The sequence below is a fragment of the Oncorhynchus gorbuscha genome, linkage group LG18, assembly GCF_021184085.1.
Source record: "Oncorhynchus gorbuscha isolate QuinsamMale2020 ecotype Even-year linkage group LG18, OgorEven_v1.0, whole genome shotgun sequence".
Taxonomy (NCBI): domain Eukaryota; kingdom Metazoa; phylum Chordata; class Actinopteri; order Salmoniformes; family Salmonidae; genus Oncorhynchus; species Oncorhynchus gorbuscha.
In genome coordinates this window covers 48824167-48844744 of record NC_060190.1, presented here as the reverse complement: position 1 = coordinate 48844744, position 20578 = coordinate 48824167, and the positions used below count along the sequence as shown (strand labels likewise).

Genomic DNA, 20578 nt, shown 5'->3' with positions numbered 1-20578 from the left:
CGAAACATAATTCCAGAGACATTTAGAAAAGGAAACATCGCATATGTCTTTGGTATGTATTACTGGATATATTGGAATTGTTCCATCTTCAAAAAATTTATATGAACAAAATGAGTGTATTCAAATGTTCTTCGCACGAGAAAAACGTAGGCGCAGACAGATTACCTAATTTCCTCCTAATACCGGAAACAGACCGTTTTTCAGCAGGAAGCGTGTACATTTTCGTAGTAAGAAAATAACAACCGTCTTGAATCAATGGGGGTGACTTGGTGAGATTCTATTGTTTGCTCTTTTTTAAAATCAAACTTGTATCTAACAAAATAGAAATTGCTAGCTAGCTACGTTACTTATCACACCTGGTATTTTACATAGCCGTAGATCCCATGTGGATCTACATGAAACAGTTCACAACTCAATGATCTGTCACCTGGTTGATTTTTCTTCCAAGCTTCCTATCATCTTACATCACCATTCAGATCTGACATTGTTTCAATATGTGATTTTTGGAAATCAGTAAGTTAATGCTGAACAATATCTTAATGTTATTAACAGTTATACTCTGTGTGCTGTCTCCCTTGCTTAGTGTGTGTCAGGTGCCTTTGGCAGAGGGAAAGAGTGTGCAGCAGACAATAGACATTCTGCACAAGAAGTTGGAGCAGTTGAGCGCTGTGAAGCAGGGAAACTTTACTGTGGACTGTGAGACGTACCATGCCACAGGAAATGCCAGTGGTAACTAAAATTGTACTGCAAAGCTATGACATAAACAAAATTACATTACATTACATTTAAGTCATTTAGCAGACGCTCTTATCCAGAGCGACTTACAAATTGGTGCATTCACCTTATGACATCCAGTAGAACAGTCACTTTACAATAGTGCATCTAAATCTTAAAGGGGGGGGGTGAGAAGGATTACTTATCCTATCCTAGGTATTCCTTAAAGAGGTGGGGTTTCAGGTGTCTCCGGAAGGTGGTGATTGACTCCGCTGTCCTGGCGTCATGAGGGAGTTTGTTCCACCATTGGGGGGCCAGAGCAGCGAACAGTTTTGACTGGGCTGAGCGGGAACTGTACTTCCTCAGTGGTAGGAAGGCGAGCAGGCCAGAGGTGGATGAACGCAGTGCCCTTGTTTGGGTGTAGGGCCTGATCAGAGCCTGGAGGTACTGAGGTGCCGTTCCCCTCACAGCTCCGTAGGCAAGCACCATGGTCTTGTAGCGGATGCGAGCTTCAACTGGAAGCCAATGGAGAGAGCGGAGGAGCGGGGTGACGTGAGAGAACTTGGGAAGGTTGAACACCAGACGGGCTGCGGCGTTCTGGATGAGTTGTAGGGGTTTAATGGTACAGGCAGGGAGCCCAGCCAACAGCGAGTTGCAGTAATCCAGACGGGAGATGACAAGTGCCTGGATTAGGACCTGCGCCGCTTCCTGTGTGAGGTAGGGTCGTACTCAGCGGATGTTGTAGAGCATGAACCTACAGGAACGGGCCACCGCCTTGATGTTAGTTGAGAACGACAGGGTGTTGTCCAGGATCACGCCAAGGTTCTTAGCGCTCTGGGAGGAGGACACAATGGAGTTGTCAACCGTGATGGCGAGATCATGGAACGGGCAGTCCTTCCCCGGGAGGAAGAGCAGCTCCGTCTTGCCGAGGTTCAGCTTGAGGTGGTGATCCGTCATCCACACTGATATGTCTGCCAGACATGCAGAGATGCGATTCGCCACCTGGTCATCAGACGGGGGAAAGGAGAAGATTAATTGTGCGTCGTCTGCATAGCAATGATAAGAGAGACCATGTGAGGTTATGACGGAGCCAAGTGACTTGGTGTATAGCGAGAATAGGAGAGGGCCTAGAACAGAGCCCTGGGGGACACCAGTGGGGAGAGCGCGTGGTGAGGAGACAGATTCTCGCCACGCCACCTGGTAGGACCGACCTGTCAGGTAGGACGCAATCCAAGCGTGGGCCGCGCCGGAGATGCCCAACTCGGAGAGGGTGGAGAGGAGGATCTGATGGTTCACAGTATCGAAGGCAGCCGATAGGTCTAGAAGGATGAGAGCAGAGGAGAGAGAGAGTTAGCTTTAGCAGTGCGGAGCGCCTCCGTGATACAGAGAAGAGCAGTCTCAGTTGAATGACTAGTCTTGAAACCTGACTGATTTGGATCAAGAAGGTCATTCAGAGAGAGATAGCGGGAGAGCTGGCCAAGGACGGCACGTTCAAGAGTTTTGGAGAGAAAAGAAAGAAGGGATACTGGTCTGTAGTTGTTGACATCGGAGGGATCGAGTGTAGGTTTTTTCAGAAGGGGTGCAACTCTCGCTCTCTTGAAGACGGAAGGGACGTAGCCAGCGGTCAGGGATGAGTTGATGAGCGAGGTGAGGTAAGGGAGAAGGTCTCCGGAAATGGTCTGGAGAAGAGAGGAGGGGATAGGGTCAAGCGGGCAGGTTGTTGGGCGGCCGGCCGTCACAAGACGCGAGATTTCATCTGGAGAGAGAGGGGAGAAAGAGGTCAGATCACAGGGTAGGGCAGTGTGAGCAGAACCAGCGGTGCCGTTTCAAATCAAATCAAATCAAATTTATTTATATAGCCCTTCGTACATCAGCTGATATCTCAAAGTGCTGTACAGAAACCCAGCCTAAAACCCCAAACAGCAAACAATGCAGGTGTAAAACCCCGTTTGACTTAGCAAACGAGGATCGGATGTCGTCGACCTTCTTTTCAAAATGGTTGACGAAGTCATCTGCAGAGAGGGAGGGGGGGGAGGAGGATTCAGGAGGGAGGAGAAGGTGGCAAAGGGCTTCCTAGGGTTAGAGGCAGCTGCTTGGAATTTAGAGTGGTAGAAAATGGCTTTGGCAGCAGAGACGGAGGAGGAAAATGTAGAGAGGAGGGAGTGAAAGGATGCCAGGTCCGCAGGGAGGCGAGTTTTCCTCCATTACCGCTCGGCTGCCCGGAGCCCTGAAATTGTCTTTCATATCCTGTCATGTAATTCATTGGACTACATCATTCAAATACCCACAAGGGGGCAACAACCGTATTTCTTTCCTCTCTGTTTGTCACAGGCCAGCCCACCAAACTCCTGTATGTGATGCATAACTCAGAAACCCCCCTGAGCTGCTTAGCCCTGTTCGAAGGAGGTCCCTGCCTCACAGCAGATGGAAACTTTGACGTGCTCATGATTAAGCTGAAAAGCCACTTCCAAAACGCCAAGGGGCACAAGGTAGAGAGCCGTGGTTCCCGCTACCGCTATTGTGATTTCCTGATAAAGGTTGGAGCAGTAACAATGAGCTCCAGCGCGAGGGGAATATCAGTAGAGGTGAGTGGTCTGTACAGACAATTCTCAAAATGGAGGGTAATGGGGGTTTTTGGTCTGTGTTACACTTTTTCTAAACGGATGTCCACGATCAAATCTCTTTATTTGTTTAGGTGGAGTACTGTCCCTGTGTGGTCCCTGGGGACTGCTGGAACCTGATGAAAGAGTTCATGCAAAGCTTCCTGGGCCCCAGCATCCCGGAGCTGCCCTCTGTGTTCGCCACCAAGCCTGAGGGCCTCTATGTGCCCGCGGACTGTGTTGACACCATGACCCAGTACCTGGAGTTGTTCAGCAAAGTGCGCAAACAGCAGGTGCTCCCAGGGACCACACGATGACATCTTCATGGTAGCAGGAATGTCCTGGATAATCTCAGCCGATAAAGAAGCACCACCAAGAGTACAGCAGTACTTCCTCCACAGCCCAACACAAGCAACATGTAATCTTAAACCACAATGTTGTGTAATTTAAATTGTACTGAGTGTCAGTACAGCAACTCAAACTTTTTGAAGCATTTCACAACCACTGCAAGGAATATATCATGGCAAAAATGAGAACAAAACCTTACTGGTTGAAGTCTGAACTCTTGAAGGAATAATGATGTGTCCCAAATGTGTCTTGTGGATTATCCTTGTGAGTAATCAGTTTAAAGGACCTTCAGTTTAGATACCAATGTTGTATCTGGGCATTATGGTCCTACTAATAGTTGGTTATTTTTTATTTTAAAAATTGTCTGACAACACTTAGTAACACTGTTTTTTTGTTTTTACTCAATAAACCTATGTTTACCTTACTTGATTAAGATCCTCTTTTTCATAATAGTATTTTTGGAAATATATTAGATTTATTAACCATATGCATATTTTGTATACTGTTGCTGGTGTTTTTCACCAAGTACAGTCCTGTCATGAATGGTTTATAGGGGACTTTGTCAGCTGTTATGAATGGAAAAAGTATGCCAATAATGTATCAGTCTCCAGGTGAAAAGCCATGACTTGTAAAAATGACATAGGGTTTACCAACTGAGCTCATGAGGACTACTATGGGTAATAAAAAAAATGGTTTGGTATGGTAATAATAACCCTCCGATCAGTTTGGATCTTTTCACGACCATAGTAATGAACGCTACATCCTGTGTACCAATGAGAGCTAAAGCTCGACGGAAGAGGGATCAGTTCAATCCAATCAGAATGACTTGATTCCAGGACCGAAATAGTTCGGTTGTCTCGAGGTCTAAAACAGCTTTCGCGTGCAGATGATGGCGGTAAATAGAAGCGAAATTCATTTTGTATTTTTTACAAATGCAACAAACAGTTATTTTATGGATCAACTGCTGACATTGTCGTGTACTGTTTAGTCAACCTCTGAAAGTTATGGGTTCATGTTACGGTTAGCTAGATAGCTACATTGCAGGTTTTCTGAGTATCTGTGACTTTATTTGTATGTTGACCTCCCGGTGTGTTGTTTGAAGATGTACTCAAAAGTTTATATACGACACATTTAGCTTTGTTTACATTGCGGCTCTGTGGATTCTAGCTAGCAAGCTAGCTAGTTAGATGACAAAACCGCAGTGATTTTTTTTCACCCCCTCCGTGTAGTCAACCATATCAACTAGAAGTTGTTCAGTGTTCACAAGTGTGGATTTCAGACTAGTCTTTGTTCTGATGGCTAGCAAGCCTAGCTAGCTTAGCAAATGCTAGCCATCAGGCTATTGTTTCTCTGCAATGTGTTAAACTAAATAAATACATTACACCGGTATAAGGGACAACATTATGAAGACATTAGACATTTTCTTTATTTGATCACAATGTCGGCTATTGTACCATTAGCCAAATGATTGAAGAAATACAGTGAATGTGTTGTAAAACTTAATCGCCCTAGCTAGCTAACCATCATAGCTAGCTAGCTGGGTAGTTAACGTTCGCTAACGTTACCAACAAGTAGCTAGATATCTGTCTATTGGCGAGCTAGGTAACGTTAAAGCTAATTAAACATGACAATAAGTTGGAACTTGCTAGTTAAGTGAACAAGAACATACTCTAACCCGCGTCGAGTGGTCAGCTGGAGTGAGTAGCTAACGTTACATTTTCATTGTGGCACGAGCCGAGACGCCACGTTATATGGCAAAACTGGTGCAAGTTGGCAAGCCAAGATGGAAAACTGCTAACCTAAGTTAACTAGTTAGTAGTTTGAATGCATGTTGACCAGCAGAAAAAGTATGCAGTTTGATTCCTTTGTTTGTTATGGATAAATCGATTGTTTCTTAATTTTAAAATAGACTAATAGTGTTAAACTGCTCAACTCAATTGCCTAACATGATTATGATTGGTTTATAAACTGTTAAATTCTGATAAGAAACTGTCGAGTAAATGTTCAGACATTGTGAACTAGCTACATGCTTTAAGTTAGTTAGAAACGTGTTTGCTTTGCTCAAATTAACGTCTTAATCTGTCAACTGTTAAGTTTAAAAAAACTCGCTTTACAGGCACAACCTCTTTTCCGATTTTATTTTCAGTTTATTCAGGATCCCGAACCAGACATGAGTGAAGCTGATTGATTGCACCTGTGAAGGTCCCTTTGCTTATGTTGAAAGAACACTGACCTAAATCAGCGCGCAGTGTTTTTTACAGTAAGTAAAACAAGCTTACATGGTGTGCAAGTTCATATTCTTAGTCCTCAATCTTTTCCACACACTACACCAGCCAGTTTACGTTCAAATATAGAACACATTTTGTATTTAGCATATCTGAAATGAAGCGGTTGATTTCTATCCCTGTGATTTACTGGTTTTTCCCTCCTGCAGGATGAGCTGCTGCTTGGCACAGAGGCGTGTGTCCTGACGCTGTGGGCAGGCACATGTGCATTTGGAGAGATGGACCGCTGTAAGCACGTGGGGCGTCTTCGCCTCGGCCACGAACACTCCATCCTCAACTCACAGAAATGGCGCTGCATGGACTGCTGCACCACAGAGTCAGTGTGGGCCTGTCTCAAGTGCTCTCACGTGGCCTGTGGCCGCTTCATGGAAGAGCACTCCCTCAAACACTTCCAGGAGTCAAACCACCCCCTGGCCATGGAAGTGCGGGAGCTGGATGTCTTCTGTTTCGCCTGTGGAGACTATGTGCTCAACGACAATGCTGAAGGAGACCTCAAGCTCCTGCGGGGGGCGCTCTCTACTGTGCGTAGCCCTGGCAGGCGCTCCCTGCGCTCCTCTGCAGGGGGTGACTGTAACCCCTGGGTGGGTGAGAGCGGGCCCCAGCCTGCTATGCAGACGGCCCTGTGGCACCGAAGGAAGGTGCTGCTGGGGAAGATGCTGCGCCGCTGGAGGAACCGGCAGCAGGAGGAACAGAGCCAGCGGGAAGAGAAACTTGAGCAGGAGAAGGAGGAGGTCCGGCGCCAGAAAAATGAGATGAAGAGGAGGCTCATGGGAGAGCTGGCCAATGTGCCGCCCAGGAAGAGTGCCAGGCTGCTCACCCAGGCGCCCCGCTCAACCATCACACTTATCCCCCTGAAGTTCCGCGACCCTCCGGAGCGTCTGCCTCCGCCCAAAAAAACCTCCCTTCTATCCCTGAAGCCCCCCAGCAATGGCAGGACTCGTAAACTCAAAGTACGGAGGTACTACTCCTCCCATAAAGCGACCCGTCGTAGACTGGCCCCGGGGGTCACTGGGCTACGCAACCTTGGGAACACGTGCTACATGAACTCTATCTTACAGGTGCTGAGCCACCTGCAGAAATTCAGGGAGTGCTTCCTCACATTGGACATGTGTGAGACTGAGGAGCTGCTGGCCAAGACAAACCAGGGTGTGGCTGGGGCTGTGGTGGGGAGTGGTAGTGCAGTCACACCAGGCTGCCCTCTGGGACGTGGCATGGGGAAGGCAGCCAGTGGGGGTCTCCCTGCTGTCAGCAAGCAGAGCTCGCCCCCCTGCCTAAACGCAGCAGAGCTGGTCCAGCCCAAGGAGCCGCGATCCTCCACCCGCCAGCAGATGTCACTGTGCCACGAGCTGCACACACTGTTCAGGGTCATGTGGTCTGGCCGATGGTCGTTGGTGTCGCCCTTTGCCATGCTGCACTCTGTGTGGAACCTGATCCCAGCGTTCCGCGGCTACGACCAGCAGGATGCCCAGGAGTTCCTGTGTGAGCTGCTGGACAAGGTGCAGCAAGAGCTGGAGTCAGAGGGCAGCAAGCGCAGGATCGTCATCCCTATCACCCAGAGGAAGCTGTCCAAGCAGGTGCTCAAAGTCCTCAACACGATCTTTCACGGACAGCTACTCAGCCAGGTAAGGGACTCTACTCATTCCCATGACAACAGTACTCAACACATTCATTTAGGTTTGACCTTCAACACCCTATCATGGCTGAGGGTAGTCACTTGTTTATTAATCACAGTTGCAAACCAGGACTTAGATGGCAGCTCTGTCTGGGTTTTCAAACAATAACCCCTTGGTGAAATGTTAGCTTGGTTATCCCTTTATCCCTCCAGGTGACTTGTCTGTCCTGTAGGCACAAGTCAAACACGGTGGAGCCATTCTGGGACCTGTCCCTGGAGTTCCCGGAGCGCTACCACAGCACGGAGAAGGGCTCGGCTGCGTCTCTGGCCTACCAGCGCAGCTGCTCCCTCACTGAGATGCTGGCCAAGTTCACTGAAACAGAGGCTCTGGAGGGCAGCATCTATGCTTGCAACTACTGCAACAGTTAGTACTGGGACAGAGACTAATGTCTGTTAATGGAATAGACAAATCCTCCTGTACTTTATTTTGCTGTTCTTTTTATTCAGCTATTCGACCAGAATCATGGTTAGGGAAGTAGGCCTATAGAGAGCAATAGTAATGGCGTCTTTTTGTAGGCACTAATGCCGCCATGGTTTGTTAGACAAAGCCTATGGGGTAATTAATGTTTTTGTAGGTTTTGGATACATGCTGAAAATAAGGTCTGTGATAAGCACAAGCTTAGGAGATCTTCTACATTTTGTTCTATGAGATCATAATCAACTCAAACTGAAGTCAGTTTTTGAATTTTTAAGCATTTAATTTTTAAAAAAGCACAACGGTGTCATAATTCATAAAGATCATGTTAACTGACTGATATTATCTCATAGAACAAAACTTATAAGATATCCTAAGTATGTGTTTCCCCATAGGAATGGTTGAATGAACCCGAGGTAACTAAATTCTGTTTTCTAGGACTATACGCTGGGGAGCACTATTGTGTGTTTCTCTCTTTTCGGGCGAGACTTTATTTGACTAATTAGCCAATTGATTGATATTGAAAGTGAAACTGAGTTTGTGCTTTTGGGGTAATCGCACTATAGTCCTGCTTTTCTAGTGGTCACGTCCTGTACCTCCATGTCACACACATGTTACACGTCTGTGACCTGTATGTTTTATAATTGTCAGGGAAAAGAAGGAAGACGTCCCACAAGCCCCTGGTTCTGTCAGAGGCATGTAAGCAGCTGCTGATCTACCGCCTACCTCAGGTTCTACGGCTGCACCTCAAACGCTTCAGGTTAGCTTCAAACACCCAGTTTGTCTACTGCATTTGAAGACAGTCGAGATTTACACCCACCGATTGTCTGACCTTGGTTTCCAAATGTGTGTTATGGTTTAGTTGGTATGATTGTATATTTCTGCAAGGGGATGTCTTGTAACAAGGACAAGCATAAGATAACCAATCCCTGTTCTGTGACAGATGGTCAGGCCGGAACCACAGAGAGAAGATTGGCGTCCATGTGGCCTTTGACCAGGTTTTGAACATAGAGCCCTACTGCTGCACAGACTCAGGCCAGTCGGTTCACAGAGAGGGCTACACCTACGACCTATCTGCTGTAGTCATGCACCACGGGAAAGGTTTTGGCTCAGGGCACTACACTGCATACTGCTACAACACTGAGGGAGGTAAGTGGGACCAAGATACCAGACACTTGCATCCAAGCTAATAACTCTGTTTTAGAATAGCCTGTAGTTTAGGCAGGATTTTCACTTGGTCTTTTCAGATTTAAAAAAAACCTGATGAATTGGTCAAATGTTTAGTTGTGTAGTGCAGTTGACTCTCATAAACATTTTGCTCAGAGTATTTTTTAAATTTTATATATTTTTTAAACCTTTATTTAACTAGGCAAGTCAGTTAAGAACAAATACTTATTTTCAATGACTGCCTAGGAACAGTGGATTAACTGCATTATTCAGGGGCAGAACGACATATTTTTACCTTGTCAGCTCGGGGATTTGATCTTGCAACCTTTCGGTTACAAGTCCAATGCTCTAACCACTAGGCTACCTGTTGCCCCATATAACCTGATACTGTGAGATTACATGAGTTGCTGTTGGGACTGTGGGTGGCACAGTTTACCAAGCCGTAACCAGCCCTCTACCTGTGTGTGTTTCCAGGTTTCTGGGTCCACTGTAATGACTCTGAGATGAACGTGTGCAGTGTGGAGGAGGTGTGCAACACACAGGCCTACATTTTGTTCTATACCCAGAGGTCTGCCTAGGCCCCTCTCCCTCCTACACCCTAGACCAGGGTGTACTACCTGACTGATGTCTACCTGGTCTGGGGGACTGAGACCTATATCTGTGTCTGTTGCCTAGAGGTCTGCCTGGGCATGTTACACTTCCTCTACCAGGCTACATCCTGGTTTACACCTAGATTTCCCTTGGCTTGAAACAACTCAGACCACATTTGTTGAGTCTGGTATGCTAACAGCCATGTGAGAGCTACTGAACGTTGTACCACAAGGGAAGGCAATGTTGATCACGGTTAGTTATATATTTCACCAGGTGTCAAAGTGCTTTACATTGTATAGGAGTTAACTTGCCTCATCCTCCACCAATGTTTATCTCCCTCCTGGGATGATGAACACCAGCCATTTGGAACGGAATATGAATTATTCTGTGGCTAAACTAATTGAGTTTCCCTTTGTGGCTCAGGGTCAGAGATTATTAATTGCATCAGGTGATTCAGAGCCTGGGTGGATTACAGCAAGCCTGCAGATACTATCAGACACTCCATAACCAATGTTGCCTAGCCTACCTCTGTTCTGTATTCTCAACCACAATGAGATGTCAGCCAAGGGCATTTTAGTCTCCAACCCAGTGTCATCTTTATCTCACTATGACCTCTCTCGTTCTGCTGTGGATATCTCAGGCTGTAAGGCCTTGGTCTGGGCCAACAGAATGAACGGTATAGATGGTGTGTAAATATTCCTGTCTGTACTCCGTTTCCCTACCTTGAACAGGGGTATGGAGTTGTGTGGCAGAAAGCTACTTTGGAGATGGATGGGAATTGTATTGAGCCAACTGGCTTCATGCTGCACCTTTATGGAGGAGGGGCTTAGGTCGTTGATCCCATGATCAATGGGCTCCTTCTGATCTTTTATTGACTTCTATGTCATGTGGCAGCTCTCTTCTCCTACCTTAATTATAGAGGCTAGTTTAGGCTCTGGTTGGAGTCCGGTGCACTGTAACTCTGTTCATGGTTAGAAATGGATGGAAGAATGAACAAAGGACTGAGATATTGGAGAGTGTGTTGTTGGGATAATTGTTTGGGTTAAGAGGAGTATCCATTTCACTGGAGTGGAGCACCTGCAAGCAATATATGTGTGACATCATGACATGAAATCAAGATAAAATCAGGAATTCTTCAGCTTTGTAATACGTTGTTTTTTTCTACTCTGCTGTTTCTATTTGGGGTCTTAGTTTGCCAGGTTCTCAAGAGTTATTGTACTGCTGGTCTTGATATGAATCAAATACACTGAACAAAAATATAAACGCAACATGCAACAATTTCAAAGATTTGACTGAGTTAGAGTATATATAAGGAAATCAGTCCATTTAAATGAATTAATTTGCCCCATATATATGGATTTCACATGACTAAGAATACAGATATGCATCGGTTGGTCACAGATACTTTTTTTCTTTTTAATAGGGGTGTGGATCAGAAAACCAGTCAGTTTCTGGTGTGAACACTATTTGCCTCATCTCAACATCTCCTTCGCATATAATTTATCAGGCTGTTGATTGTGGCCTGTGGAATGTTGTCCCACTCCTCTTCAATGGCTGTGTGAAGTTCCTGGATGTTGTCGGGGAACCTGTACACTTCAGAGCATCCCAAACATGCTCAACGGGTGACATGTCTGGTGCGTAAGCAGGCCATGAAAGAACTGTGACATTTTCAGCTTCCAGGAATTCTGTGAAGATTCTTGCAATATGGGGCCGTGCATTATCATACTGAAACGTTAGGTGATGGCGGCAGCTGAATGGCACGACAATGGACCGCAGGATCTTGGCACGGTTTATCTGCATTTTTAAATTGCCATCGATAAAATGCAATTGTGTTCGTTGTCCTAGTTTATGCCTGCCCATACCATAACCCCACCGCCACTCTGTTCACAACGTTGAAATCAGCAAACCGCTCACCCACACAACGCCATACACACTGTCTGCCATCTGCCCGGTACAGTTGAAACCGGGATTCATCCGTGAAGAGTACACTTCTCTGGCATGCCAGTGGCCATGGAAGATTATCATTTGCCCACTGGTCGGTTAAGACGCTGAACTGCAGTCAGGTCAAGACCATGGTGTGCATGCAGATGAGCTTCCCTGAGACGGTTTCTGACAGTTTGTGCAGAAATTCTTTGGTTGTGCAAACCCACAGTTTCATCTACTTTCCTATAGTCAACATGCCAATTGCATGCTGCCTCAAAGTGATACATCTGTAGCATTGTGTTGTGACAAAACGGCACATTTTAGTGGCCTTTCATTGTCCCGAGCACAAGGTTCACCTGTGTAATGATCATGCTGTTTAATCAGCTTATTGATATGCCACCTGTCAGGTGAATGGATTATCTTGGCAAAGGAGAAATGCTCACTAACAGGGATGTAAACCAATTTGTGCACAGAATTTGAGAGAAATATGCTTTTGTGTGTATGGAACAGTTCTGGGATCTTTTATTTACGCTCATGAAACATGGGACCAACACTTTACATGTTGCGTTCATATTTTTGTTCAGTGTACAAAATTCATTTATGTGAACTGTAAAGTTGGAATAATCTAATGACGATGAATGTTTTACTTTTTAAGGTCAGGTATGGCCTTTCCATTGGCCTGTCATGATCTCTTCTGTATTGTAAAAGCACCTGTCATCAATGTAATTGTCATATGGGGTTTGCCTGACAATGATTAAAAAACAAGAAAATACTTACGTTTTTGTGTCACTTGCATATTTTGTTTAATGTACTAACAGCTGTAACCGCTTAGATTGATGGGCTGTCTTAAACTGTCAGTGTTTCTCACTATATTAGCTTACTGTGTTTTTCTAGAGTCGATTTTTCAGGTTTCAGTAAAGTTCTTGATTTTGTCGCGGTAACTACTAGCACATCAAATAAGAATTCCCTTGAACATGTAAGACTTCCCTTTATCAATTTACAAAAATAATATTCATATCCACAATCCCATATGTGAGTTTCATCTGCACAAAGGCACCTCCTGGTGGATATTATTTTTATAAATTGATCAAGGGAAGTCAAACTGCACCTGGCAATCATGAAATCCATTTTTTTAGGGCTCAGTCTTCTCCTTTAAGTTTTCCATAGTTAGTTTATTTTGTACTGTTGCTAAGAACAGTGAACTCATAAATTTTGGCAACAGAACAAACCTATATGTGTTGTCTTTCCCAAACCATTTGAAATCCAATTGGTTACCTGGTCACATATGTGGATTAAAGGATTACAGAATTATTTTTAGAGGCTGTTCACGGCATGTTTGTAAGCACATACAGTATTTTAGATGTGAAACCAATTGTAAACTCAACCCAGCCCACACTGAATTTAAAAAATATATATTTATTTAACAAGGCAAGTCAGTTAAGAACAAATTCTTATTTTCAATGACGGCCTAGGAGCAGTGGGTTAACTGCCTTGTTCAGGGTGACAGATTTGTACCTTGTCAGCTCGGGGATTCAATCTTGCAACCTTTCGGTTACTAGTCCAATGCTCTAACCACTAGGCTACGCTGCTGCCCCATGATGGACACTCGATTAGTAAAAAGATGCACTTATTATAGGTTACTGCTTAAACAAACTGTCTCCTATAGGGAGTTGATATACAAACCTTTTAGCTTGAACCAGCCTGGAGTTCAATTTTGCAGGGGGGTACATTGAGGGACCGTCTTTAAAATGAGTACCTTTTTCATGATACAGATCACAGGTTGTCACTGATTACTTAGTATTATTCTTCTTCTCTCTGTAGTCGATACTGTTAGATATACACAGTTCCATGAAAACCATCCGACTTTCCAATATCATGCAACATTAGCATAGTTTCAGAATGTATTTATTAAGAATGGAACAGAGTTGTGATGGAGTTAGCAAACTGGATAGAAATATGGAAGCAATGGTCAAACGTGCTGTGGATCTGACGTTACATAGATTCTTAGCTGCTCTACAACAGTGGTTATGAAATGGCATTGATGCTCAGAATAGCTAATAGATCATTCAGTAGTTGTGAGGATCCATCTCACCAGAATACATCCTGGCCCTCAAGTTCTCCTTTACATCACACATAAGAGACAAAAACGATTGATGCGCCCAAAAAGTGTAGTTTAAACACCAGAAGTGATTTAGTTGACTGTTTTAGAATTAATATGGAGAAGAACATTTAGTTACAAACTGTCTATAAACAACAGAATACTGAGAATGTGTTGGAATGTTACTCATGCCAAGTGCATCACACAGGTACAAATGCACAAGTGAGGACATGCATGAGTAGTGCATACCCTAACATTCAGAAAAAAAGCAATCCTTTTGCTTAGCCATGTCCTCCAAATATACAATTGGCTCAGTACAAAGGAACTGTACCAGCAAATGTGGTTTAGCAAAGCATAATTTATTTTTCTATCTATTATAATTTTTAAGTGTTGGCCTACACTACAATTTTGAGATGTGTCAAAAGAATTTCAACATGAATTCCCAAATTGTAATGAAATCATAGTGACTACGATGGTGAGTTGACGCCACTAGATTAGTCAAGAGAAAGAGCAAATGCTTGAGTTGCCAAGCGACCAGGCAGATAGTTTCTTTGGTTCCTTGTCATCACCATTAAATCACCTAAAAAGTCTCTCAACCAAAAATGGCCACCATCTGCCATCCAACGGGAGTCTTCGTCAGTTGCTTTGTAAAGAAAAGGTTTTGTGCCTTACAACATTCATAAGTTCAACTCTCCAAGCATAAACCCTATGAAAAAAGTGCAACGGTTCCCTTTCAGAAATATGACTGGGTTCCAGACTTTTAGTTTGTCTGGGGCAGCTTAGTTTATCAATGTGGTCCTTCTGTCCACATCCTGGTCACTCAGACACAGGGGAGTGGGTGATTGGCTGTGGGGAGCTCAGCTGGTCAGTAGCCACAGCTCCAGGAAGTCCCAGTGCTTCCAGAGGATGAACAGGAAAAGGGCCAGCATGACTGTGGCGGCCACCCGTGCTCGGGTCTTCATGAGTGGGGTGATGAAGTTGGCCAGGGTGGAGACAAAGACCAGCACTACAGCCATGAGTGCCAGGATGATGTTGATGAGTTTGCCCAGTAAGGCACGGGCGTTGGCGTTCTCCACACCCTCCAACTGCACCACCTGCTGCTGCTGCTGCTGGAGCTCCAACTTAGTGATGCGAGTCAGGCACGACTCCACTGCTTCCTGCATGTATACACACCACACAAACACACACAAACACAAAGTTACAACAGAATTAGGGGTTAATTTCTGGAGTCACACAGAAAAAGTATTGTGCTATCTTACTGCATATTATACTGTAAATCCAAGTATCTACCTGAATGTCTCTGGCTCTCTCATAGGACTGGTAGGCCACTTTCTCCTCTATGCTGGCCAGCTCCTGTTTCAGATTAGTCATCTCGTTCTGGTGCAGCTCTGTCAAGTCATTCAGCTGCTCTTCCAGTCGCTCGTACCTAAAAAGAAAGATAGATAAAAATGTATAATTTAGACCAGCAAAGTGAAGACCAATTCAACGAGTTAGAGAAAGATTTATTTATGAAAGAAAGACATATTTATGGTGTTTTCAAGGTGTCACTCAATCCACTTAATTTGAGAATCTATTTGATGTGTTAAAACAACTACTTCTGATTTTGACCATTGGAAATGTACCAAACCTGTTGTACCAGTTTTACTGACCTATTTAATTATCCTCATGAATATCATTCAGCATAAATCATGTAGAGTGAAAACACTGAACAAGATTTACACTGCTGGTCTGAAACAAGCTAAAAACAAATCAGCTTGCTCAGCAGTTAGTGTGAGAACAATGTATACCACCAAATCTTATTTCATACTCTGTGTCTTGGCCAAGGTGTTGGTCTGTACCTGTATCTCTCCTCCTGTAGGCACTGGGTCATGTAGGAGTAGTCACTCTGCAGCTGACTCTTCATGTCCTCGATTGCATCCTCCATGTGGGCTTGGCTGGCCTTGATCTCCTGCAGGCCTTCCAGCAGAGTGTCCCAGGAGCTGTGGATGTGGTGGTGGTGGTGGTGGTGGTGGTGCCCTTCCAATCTGGGGCTCCCCAGGCCAGCATGCCCATGCCCCAACATCCCACCTCCTCCCCCGGCCCAACCTGAGTGACTGCCTGGTGCTGAGCCAGAGGAGGCACTGGAGCACTCGTAGTCGCTACCGTACTTGGGGCTGGAGACCAGGGTGGCACTGCCACTCAGGGCTCTTTGAGCAGGCACGTCCTCCGAGTGCCCTCCCACCCCGTCCTCTATGAGGTGGGAGATGTTGTCTGCACTGCCAAATTTGTTGCGGATCAAGCTGGCGAATTCCCGTGGCTTAGACACCACAGCTCCTTTGACCCCTTCCACCCCTCCTTTGACCCCATCCACCATACCCCCGCCAAAGCCATGGAACCCTGCTCGTACATTGGCCCCCATGTCCTTCAGCCCCTGTTGCATGTCCCGCAGCACATCCTTAGGCTGACGAGCTGGACCATTCTATAAGGAGGGTAGAGGGAGGGCAGGGGATGGAAGATGAGAGGGAGAAATGAAAAGAAATGGGGCAGGGGGAAGAAGAGGGATATAGATTGACAGGATGTGAAGGAGCAGTAGATATATGGATGGAGAAGTGGTGAGAAAGGGATGGAAATAAAAGTGGAATGGTGGAGGTGAGACAACAGAGGTTTGAGATCAGAGAACATAAACACATCAATAAGAGGTCTGAACCGAATACTCAGATAATCTAGTTAGGGATAGGGTTGGGCAAGTATGTGATAATACTGTATACCAGGGTATTTTGAAGTACTGGTGATATGATTTACAATACCGTGGAAATGGTCAATATTTGTACATTTTAAATAAATACCTGCAATCAATGTGTGTAGTGGTTGAAAGATAAAGCTAATCATTCTTATTTGTTTTTCTATTATACAAGTTTTTCTTTAATAGTGAATAAGTGACATTTCATGTCTTGTTTTTTCAAACCCAGGTATTGAAATAGGTATTTTTGAATACTTGCTGTTACGGCACTACTTCCACAAATATTATATGGGAATCAATATGGTAATGTAGATACCATCCAACCCTACTTAGAAAGTGGCAATGTGCCATCTCATCAGAAAGCAGCAGTCAGGGTAAAACACACACACACACACACACACTCACCTGCTCTATCTCCTTTAGCTTCTTGTGGTAGTGATCTAGCTTCTTGTGCAGGTGGGCGATGGTCTGTGCAGACTTCTGGTTCTTCTTCTCAAACACCTGTTTGATGCGCGAGGCCTGCAGCTTGTCTGCGTTGTGGGCCAGCTTCAGGTACTCAGCTACGTTGTCATCTCGCGCCTCCTGTTCTATGCGAATCTGCTCTGTGATCTTCAGGATCTTCTGCTGCAGGTGCTCCAGAGCGAGCCGTGTTCGTTGTGGATCGACGACCCCTGAACCTTCAGCCCCCACCCCGGCCCCATCCAAGCTGATGTTACTGTCAGAGCCACCATGGCTGGCTGAGGGAGGCAGGCACAACGTTGTCACTTCGCTTTTATCCAGCTAAGCGGGGAAGGGGGGGTAACAGAGTGCACAGACAGAAAGAAAGTGGTTGCCATGATTGATGTGAAGTAACCACTCTCAAATTCATAAACAGTGCTATGGATGCAAGGACTGACCATCTAGCCATGTTTGGAGGCTATACAGTGTTTGTTTACATTTACATTTAAGTCATTTAGCAGACGCTCTTATCCAGAGCGACTTACAAATTGGGTTTACATTTACATTGTTTACAAACATCGGAGAAAAACAAGTTTCCTGTATATTTTGGGTTCTGATAGGGAACTCATGAGGCATTTATATATCTTATCTTCAAGAAGTCAATGGGTATATATCATTCATTTATGATACCAAAAATGGATGTAGTAACTAAGGACACTAACTTTAATAAACATATCTAATTCCCATCACAGTTTACTCAATACAAGGGTTTTCATAGTGCATACTGTAGATGTAAATGCAAACTATATAGACTACATGACCAAATGTATGTGGACACCTGCTCATCGAACATCTCATTCCAAAATCCTGGCCATTAATATGGAGTTAGTCCCCCCTTTGCTGCTATAACAGTCTCCACTCTTCTGGGAAGGCTTTCCACTAGATGTTGGAACATTGCTGCGGGGACTTGCTTCCATTCAGCCACACAAGAGCATTAGTGAGGTCAGGCACCGATGTTGGGCAATTAGGCCTGGCTCAAAGTCAGTGTACCAAATCATCCCAAAGGTGTTCGATGTGGTTGTCAAGTCAAGTTCTTCCACACCGATCTCGACAAACCATTTCTGTATGGACCTCGCTTTGTGCATGGGGGCATTGTCATGCTGAAACAGGAAAGGGCCTTCCCCAAACTGTTGCCACAAAGTTGGACAAAATCGTCTAGAATGTTATTGTATGCTGTAGCGTTAAGATTTCCCTTCATTGGAACTAAGTGGCCTAGCCCGAAACATGAAAAACAGCCCCAGACCATTATATCTCCTCCACCAAACTTTAGTTGGCACTATGCATTGGGGGTGAACTGCCAGACGGTGAGGCGTGATTCATCAATCCAGGGAACGAGTTTCCACTGCTCCAGAGTCCAATGGTGACGAGCTTTACACCACTCCAGCCGAGGCTTGGCATTGCGCATGATGATCTTATGCTTGTGCACGGCTGCTCGGCCATGGAAACCCATTTCAGAAAGCTCTCGACGAACAGTTATTGTGCTGACATTGCTTCCAGAGGCAGTTTGGAACTTGGTACTGAGTGTTGCAACCGAGGACAGGCAATTTTTACGCGCTATGCACTTCAGCACTCGGCGGTCCCGTTCTGTGTGCTTGTGTGGCCTACCACTTCACAGCTGAGCCATTGTTGCTCTTAGACATTTCCACTTCACACTAACAACACTTACAGTTGACCGGGGCAGCTCTAGCAGGGCAGAAATTTGTCAAACTGGCTTGTTGGAAAGGTGGCATCCTATGACAGTGCCACATTGAAAGTCACTGAGCGCTTCAGTAAAGCCATTCTACTGCCAATGTTTGTTTATGGAGATTGCATGGCAGTGTGCTCGATTTTATACACCTGTCAGCAATGGGTGTGGCTGAAATAGCCGAATCCACTCATTTTAAGGGGCATCCACATACTTTTGTATATATCGTGTATATTTTAATTCACATGAATATCTTAACACATTGCCCTGATGATGGTGATGATGAGGGTTAGGCCTAAGACAATGATGCATACCATGATTATTAGCTATTTTAGTTAATAAAACACAACAGTCGCCTGCTTTGTATAAAAATCTGCACTACCAATTCTATCCTTTTGAGGCTTGTGTGATGTATGATTTAGTGGTGTGATGCTGCATGACATAAGCCTGGGAGGGTACTCCATCACTTCAACCCTGCAACGTGGCAGGCAGCTCAACAAACAATGGGTCTAATCTCCCTCAGTGGTGAAGCTCGTAACAAGATCTAACTGAAAGACAACCATCTGTGGACTGTTTACATAGGATCAAAAAACATCTAGTTGTTTCTGATGGGGGATTTGTTGTGTTTAATTATTACCCCATGTTGACTGGGCAGACATCACAACATTACTGTCACCAACCCCAGCAGAGCAGACAGGAACCAGGGAAGACAACTGACACCACACATCTTTCAGTTAGTGCTACCCTAATTCACCTAGTCAGGCCACTGAGGCTTTATTAGCATTTTACTAGCATGTGAAAGAGGTCTCAGATAAGCCCAACAGCCCTGAACTATTTTCCAACAGATCCACTGACAAGCAGGCAACACTTTAAGAAAGTAGGTTACAATCAGGTCGCTGTATTGAAACATAAGCATATGATTTTAAAGGACAAATTCATCTATTCATTTTATTCCAATGAGAGCGAATGAAAAGCTTATGTAGTTACAGACTGGATGAAGAAGGGAAGAAATACACAATGTTCATTCCTCTCTGGATGGATAATAAGACAAAAATAACACACACACACAGCAATGACCGATGTTCCTGGAAACCAGAGCAGAAGCAGGGGGATGACAGACGGCCGTGGCATAAAAAAAGTGGTCTTCACATGTGAGGAGGAGACATGCACCGTGTCAATGAGAATGGACGTCAACATAAAAGGATGATGAGACAAAACCTGTGCAGTGACAGATTAATTTGAGAACATTACCATACTGTTTAATCCAAAATTGGCAGTGCCACTGCAGGTCTATTTTGGAGGCCCCTCCTTCACCCCACCACCCTCCCCGGGGTCACACGAGACCCCCTCTCCTCAATGTCACTCCCCTCCCCAATGTCAGCCTATCGCCTTACCAGAGCTTCATGCTCCATTGTTGATAGCAAAGATGTCTGCAGCCTCCCTGTCTTCCATCTCTCTTTCTCTCGCTCGCTCTCTCTGCTCTTGCTCTCTTTTGTATATTGTACGCTCGCTCTGTCTGCCTCTGCGTCTCTTTCTTTCTTTCCCTCCCTCTCTTTCCCCTTCTCAAACGTTAGCCACCCTGCTCTATCGCAGCTGCGTGAGCTGAGTCACAGAAGATGGGGGGGGGGGGACAGTTTAGCTCACGCGTGCATGTGACTGTGTGGGCTGAGACCAGGGAAGCATAGAGGGGGAGGGAGGATGGGAGAACAGAAGGGCTTGTGTCAGGACCTATCGCAGCCCCTTCATCTATTAAACCCTGAATATACACCGCCCCACACATGTTTATGGAGGGCTGCTACAGTGGTTTGTAAAGAATATGGAGCTACGGCCAGGCTTAAAAATGAGTTCCCTATCTTCAGTGTCC

General features: G+C 45.1%; 3 protein-coding genes across 4 annotated transcripts; 2 read left to right on the top strand and 1 right to left on the bottom strand.

The window, feature by feature from the left end:
• The first annotated feature begins 116 nt into the window (after positions 1-116).
• Positions 117-4086, top strand: med20 (mediator complex subunit 20). The gene is made up of 4 exons (XM_046312545.1): positions 117-269; positions 584-729; positions 3046-3299; positions 3410-4086. The coding sequence occupies exons 1-4, from the start codon at positions 256-258 to the stop codon at positions 3629-3631; spliced, it is 636 nt and encodes a 211-aa protein (XP_046168501.1). The 5' UTR covers positions 117-255; the 3' UTR covers positions 3632-4086.
• A 330-nt stretch (positions 4087-4416) lies between these two features.
• On the top strand, positions 4417-11400 carry usp49 (ubiquitin specific peptidase 49). 2 transcript variants are annotated; one of them, XM_046311935.1, is made up of 7 exons: positions 4417-4557; positions 5809-5922; positions 6097-7569; positions 7773-7983; positions 8686-8794; positions 8978-9183; positions 9676-11400. In XM_046311935.1, exons 3-7 carry the CDS (start codon positions 6166-6168, stop codon positions 9777-9779), a joined length of 2034 nt encoding a protein of 677 aa, XP_046167891.1. In that variant the 5' UTR covers positions 4417-4557; positions 5809-5922; positions 6097-6165; the 3' UTR covers positions 9780-11400. The 2 variants fall into 2 exon arrangements, with proteins under 2 accessions (XP_046167891.1, XP_046167892.1); XM_046311936.1 differs by lacking the exon at positions 4417-4557 and adding an exon at positions 4607-5359.
• A 2203-nt stretch (positions 11401-13603) lies between these two features.
• On the bottom strand, positions 13604-20267 carry tmcc2 (transmembrane and coiled-coil domain family 2). Its single transcript, XM_046312348.1, has 5 exons — positions 20109-20267; positions 16938-17312; positions 15652-16271; positions 15104-15239; positions 13604-14970 (listed from the first exon to the last, which is right to left on the bottom strand). The coding sequence occupies exons 1-5, from the start codon at positions 20124-20126 to the stop codon at positions 14671-14673; spliced, it is 1449 nt and encodes a 482-aa protein (XP_046168304.1). The 5' UTR covers positions 20127-20267; the 3' UTR covers positions 13604-14670.
• Positions 20268-20578: the final 311 nt, after the last annotated feature.

Bases quoted from the DNA above. Each gene is read 5' to 3' on its own strand.
- med20 (XM_046312545.1), top strand. The intron at 730-3,045 runs GTAACTAAAATT...TGTTTGTCACAG, and splicing joins TGCCACAGGAAATGCCAGTG to GCCAGCCCACCAAACTCCTG. The intron at 3,300-3,409 runs GTGAGTGGTCTG...TTATTTGTTTAG, and splicing joins CGAGGGGAATATCAGTAGAG to GTGGAGTACTGTCCCTGTGT.
- usp49 (XM_046311935.1), top strand. From the start codon at position 6,166: ATGGACCGCTGTAAGCACGTGGGGCGTCTTCGCCTCGGCCACGAACAC. The intron at 7,570-7,772 runs GTAAGGGACTCT...TTATCCCTCCAG, and splicing joins ACGGACAGCTACTCAGCCAG to GTGACTTGTCTGTCCTGTAG. The intron at 9,184-9,675 runs GTAAGTGGGACC...GTGTGTTTCCAG, and splicing joins CTGCTACAACACTGAGGGAG to GTTTCTGGGTCCACTGTAAT.
- tmcc2 (XM_046312348.1), bottom strand. The intron at 16,272-16,937 runs GTGAGTGTGTGT...CCCTCCTTATAG, and splicing joins AGCTAAAGGAGATAGAGCAG to AATGGTCCAGCTCGTCAGCC. The intron at 15,240-15,651 runs GTACAGACCAAC...CTTTCTTTTTAG, and splicing joins CTACAGGAGGAGAGATACAG to GTACGAGCGACTGGAAGAGC.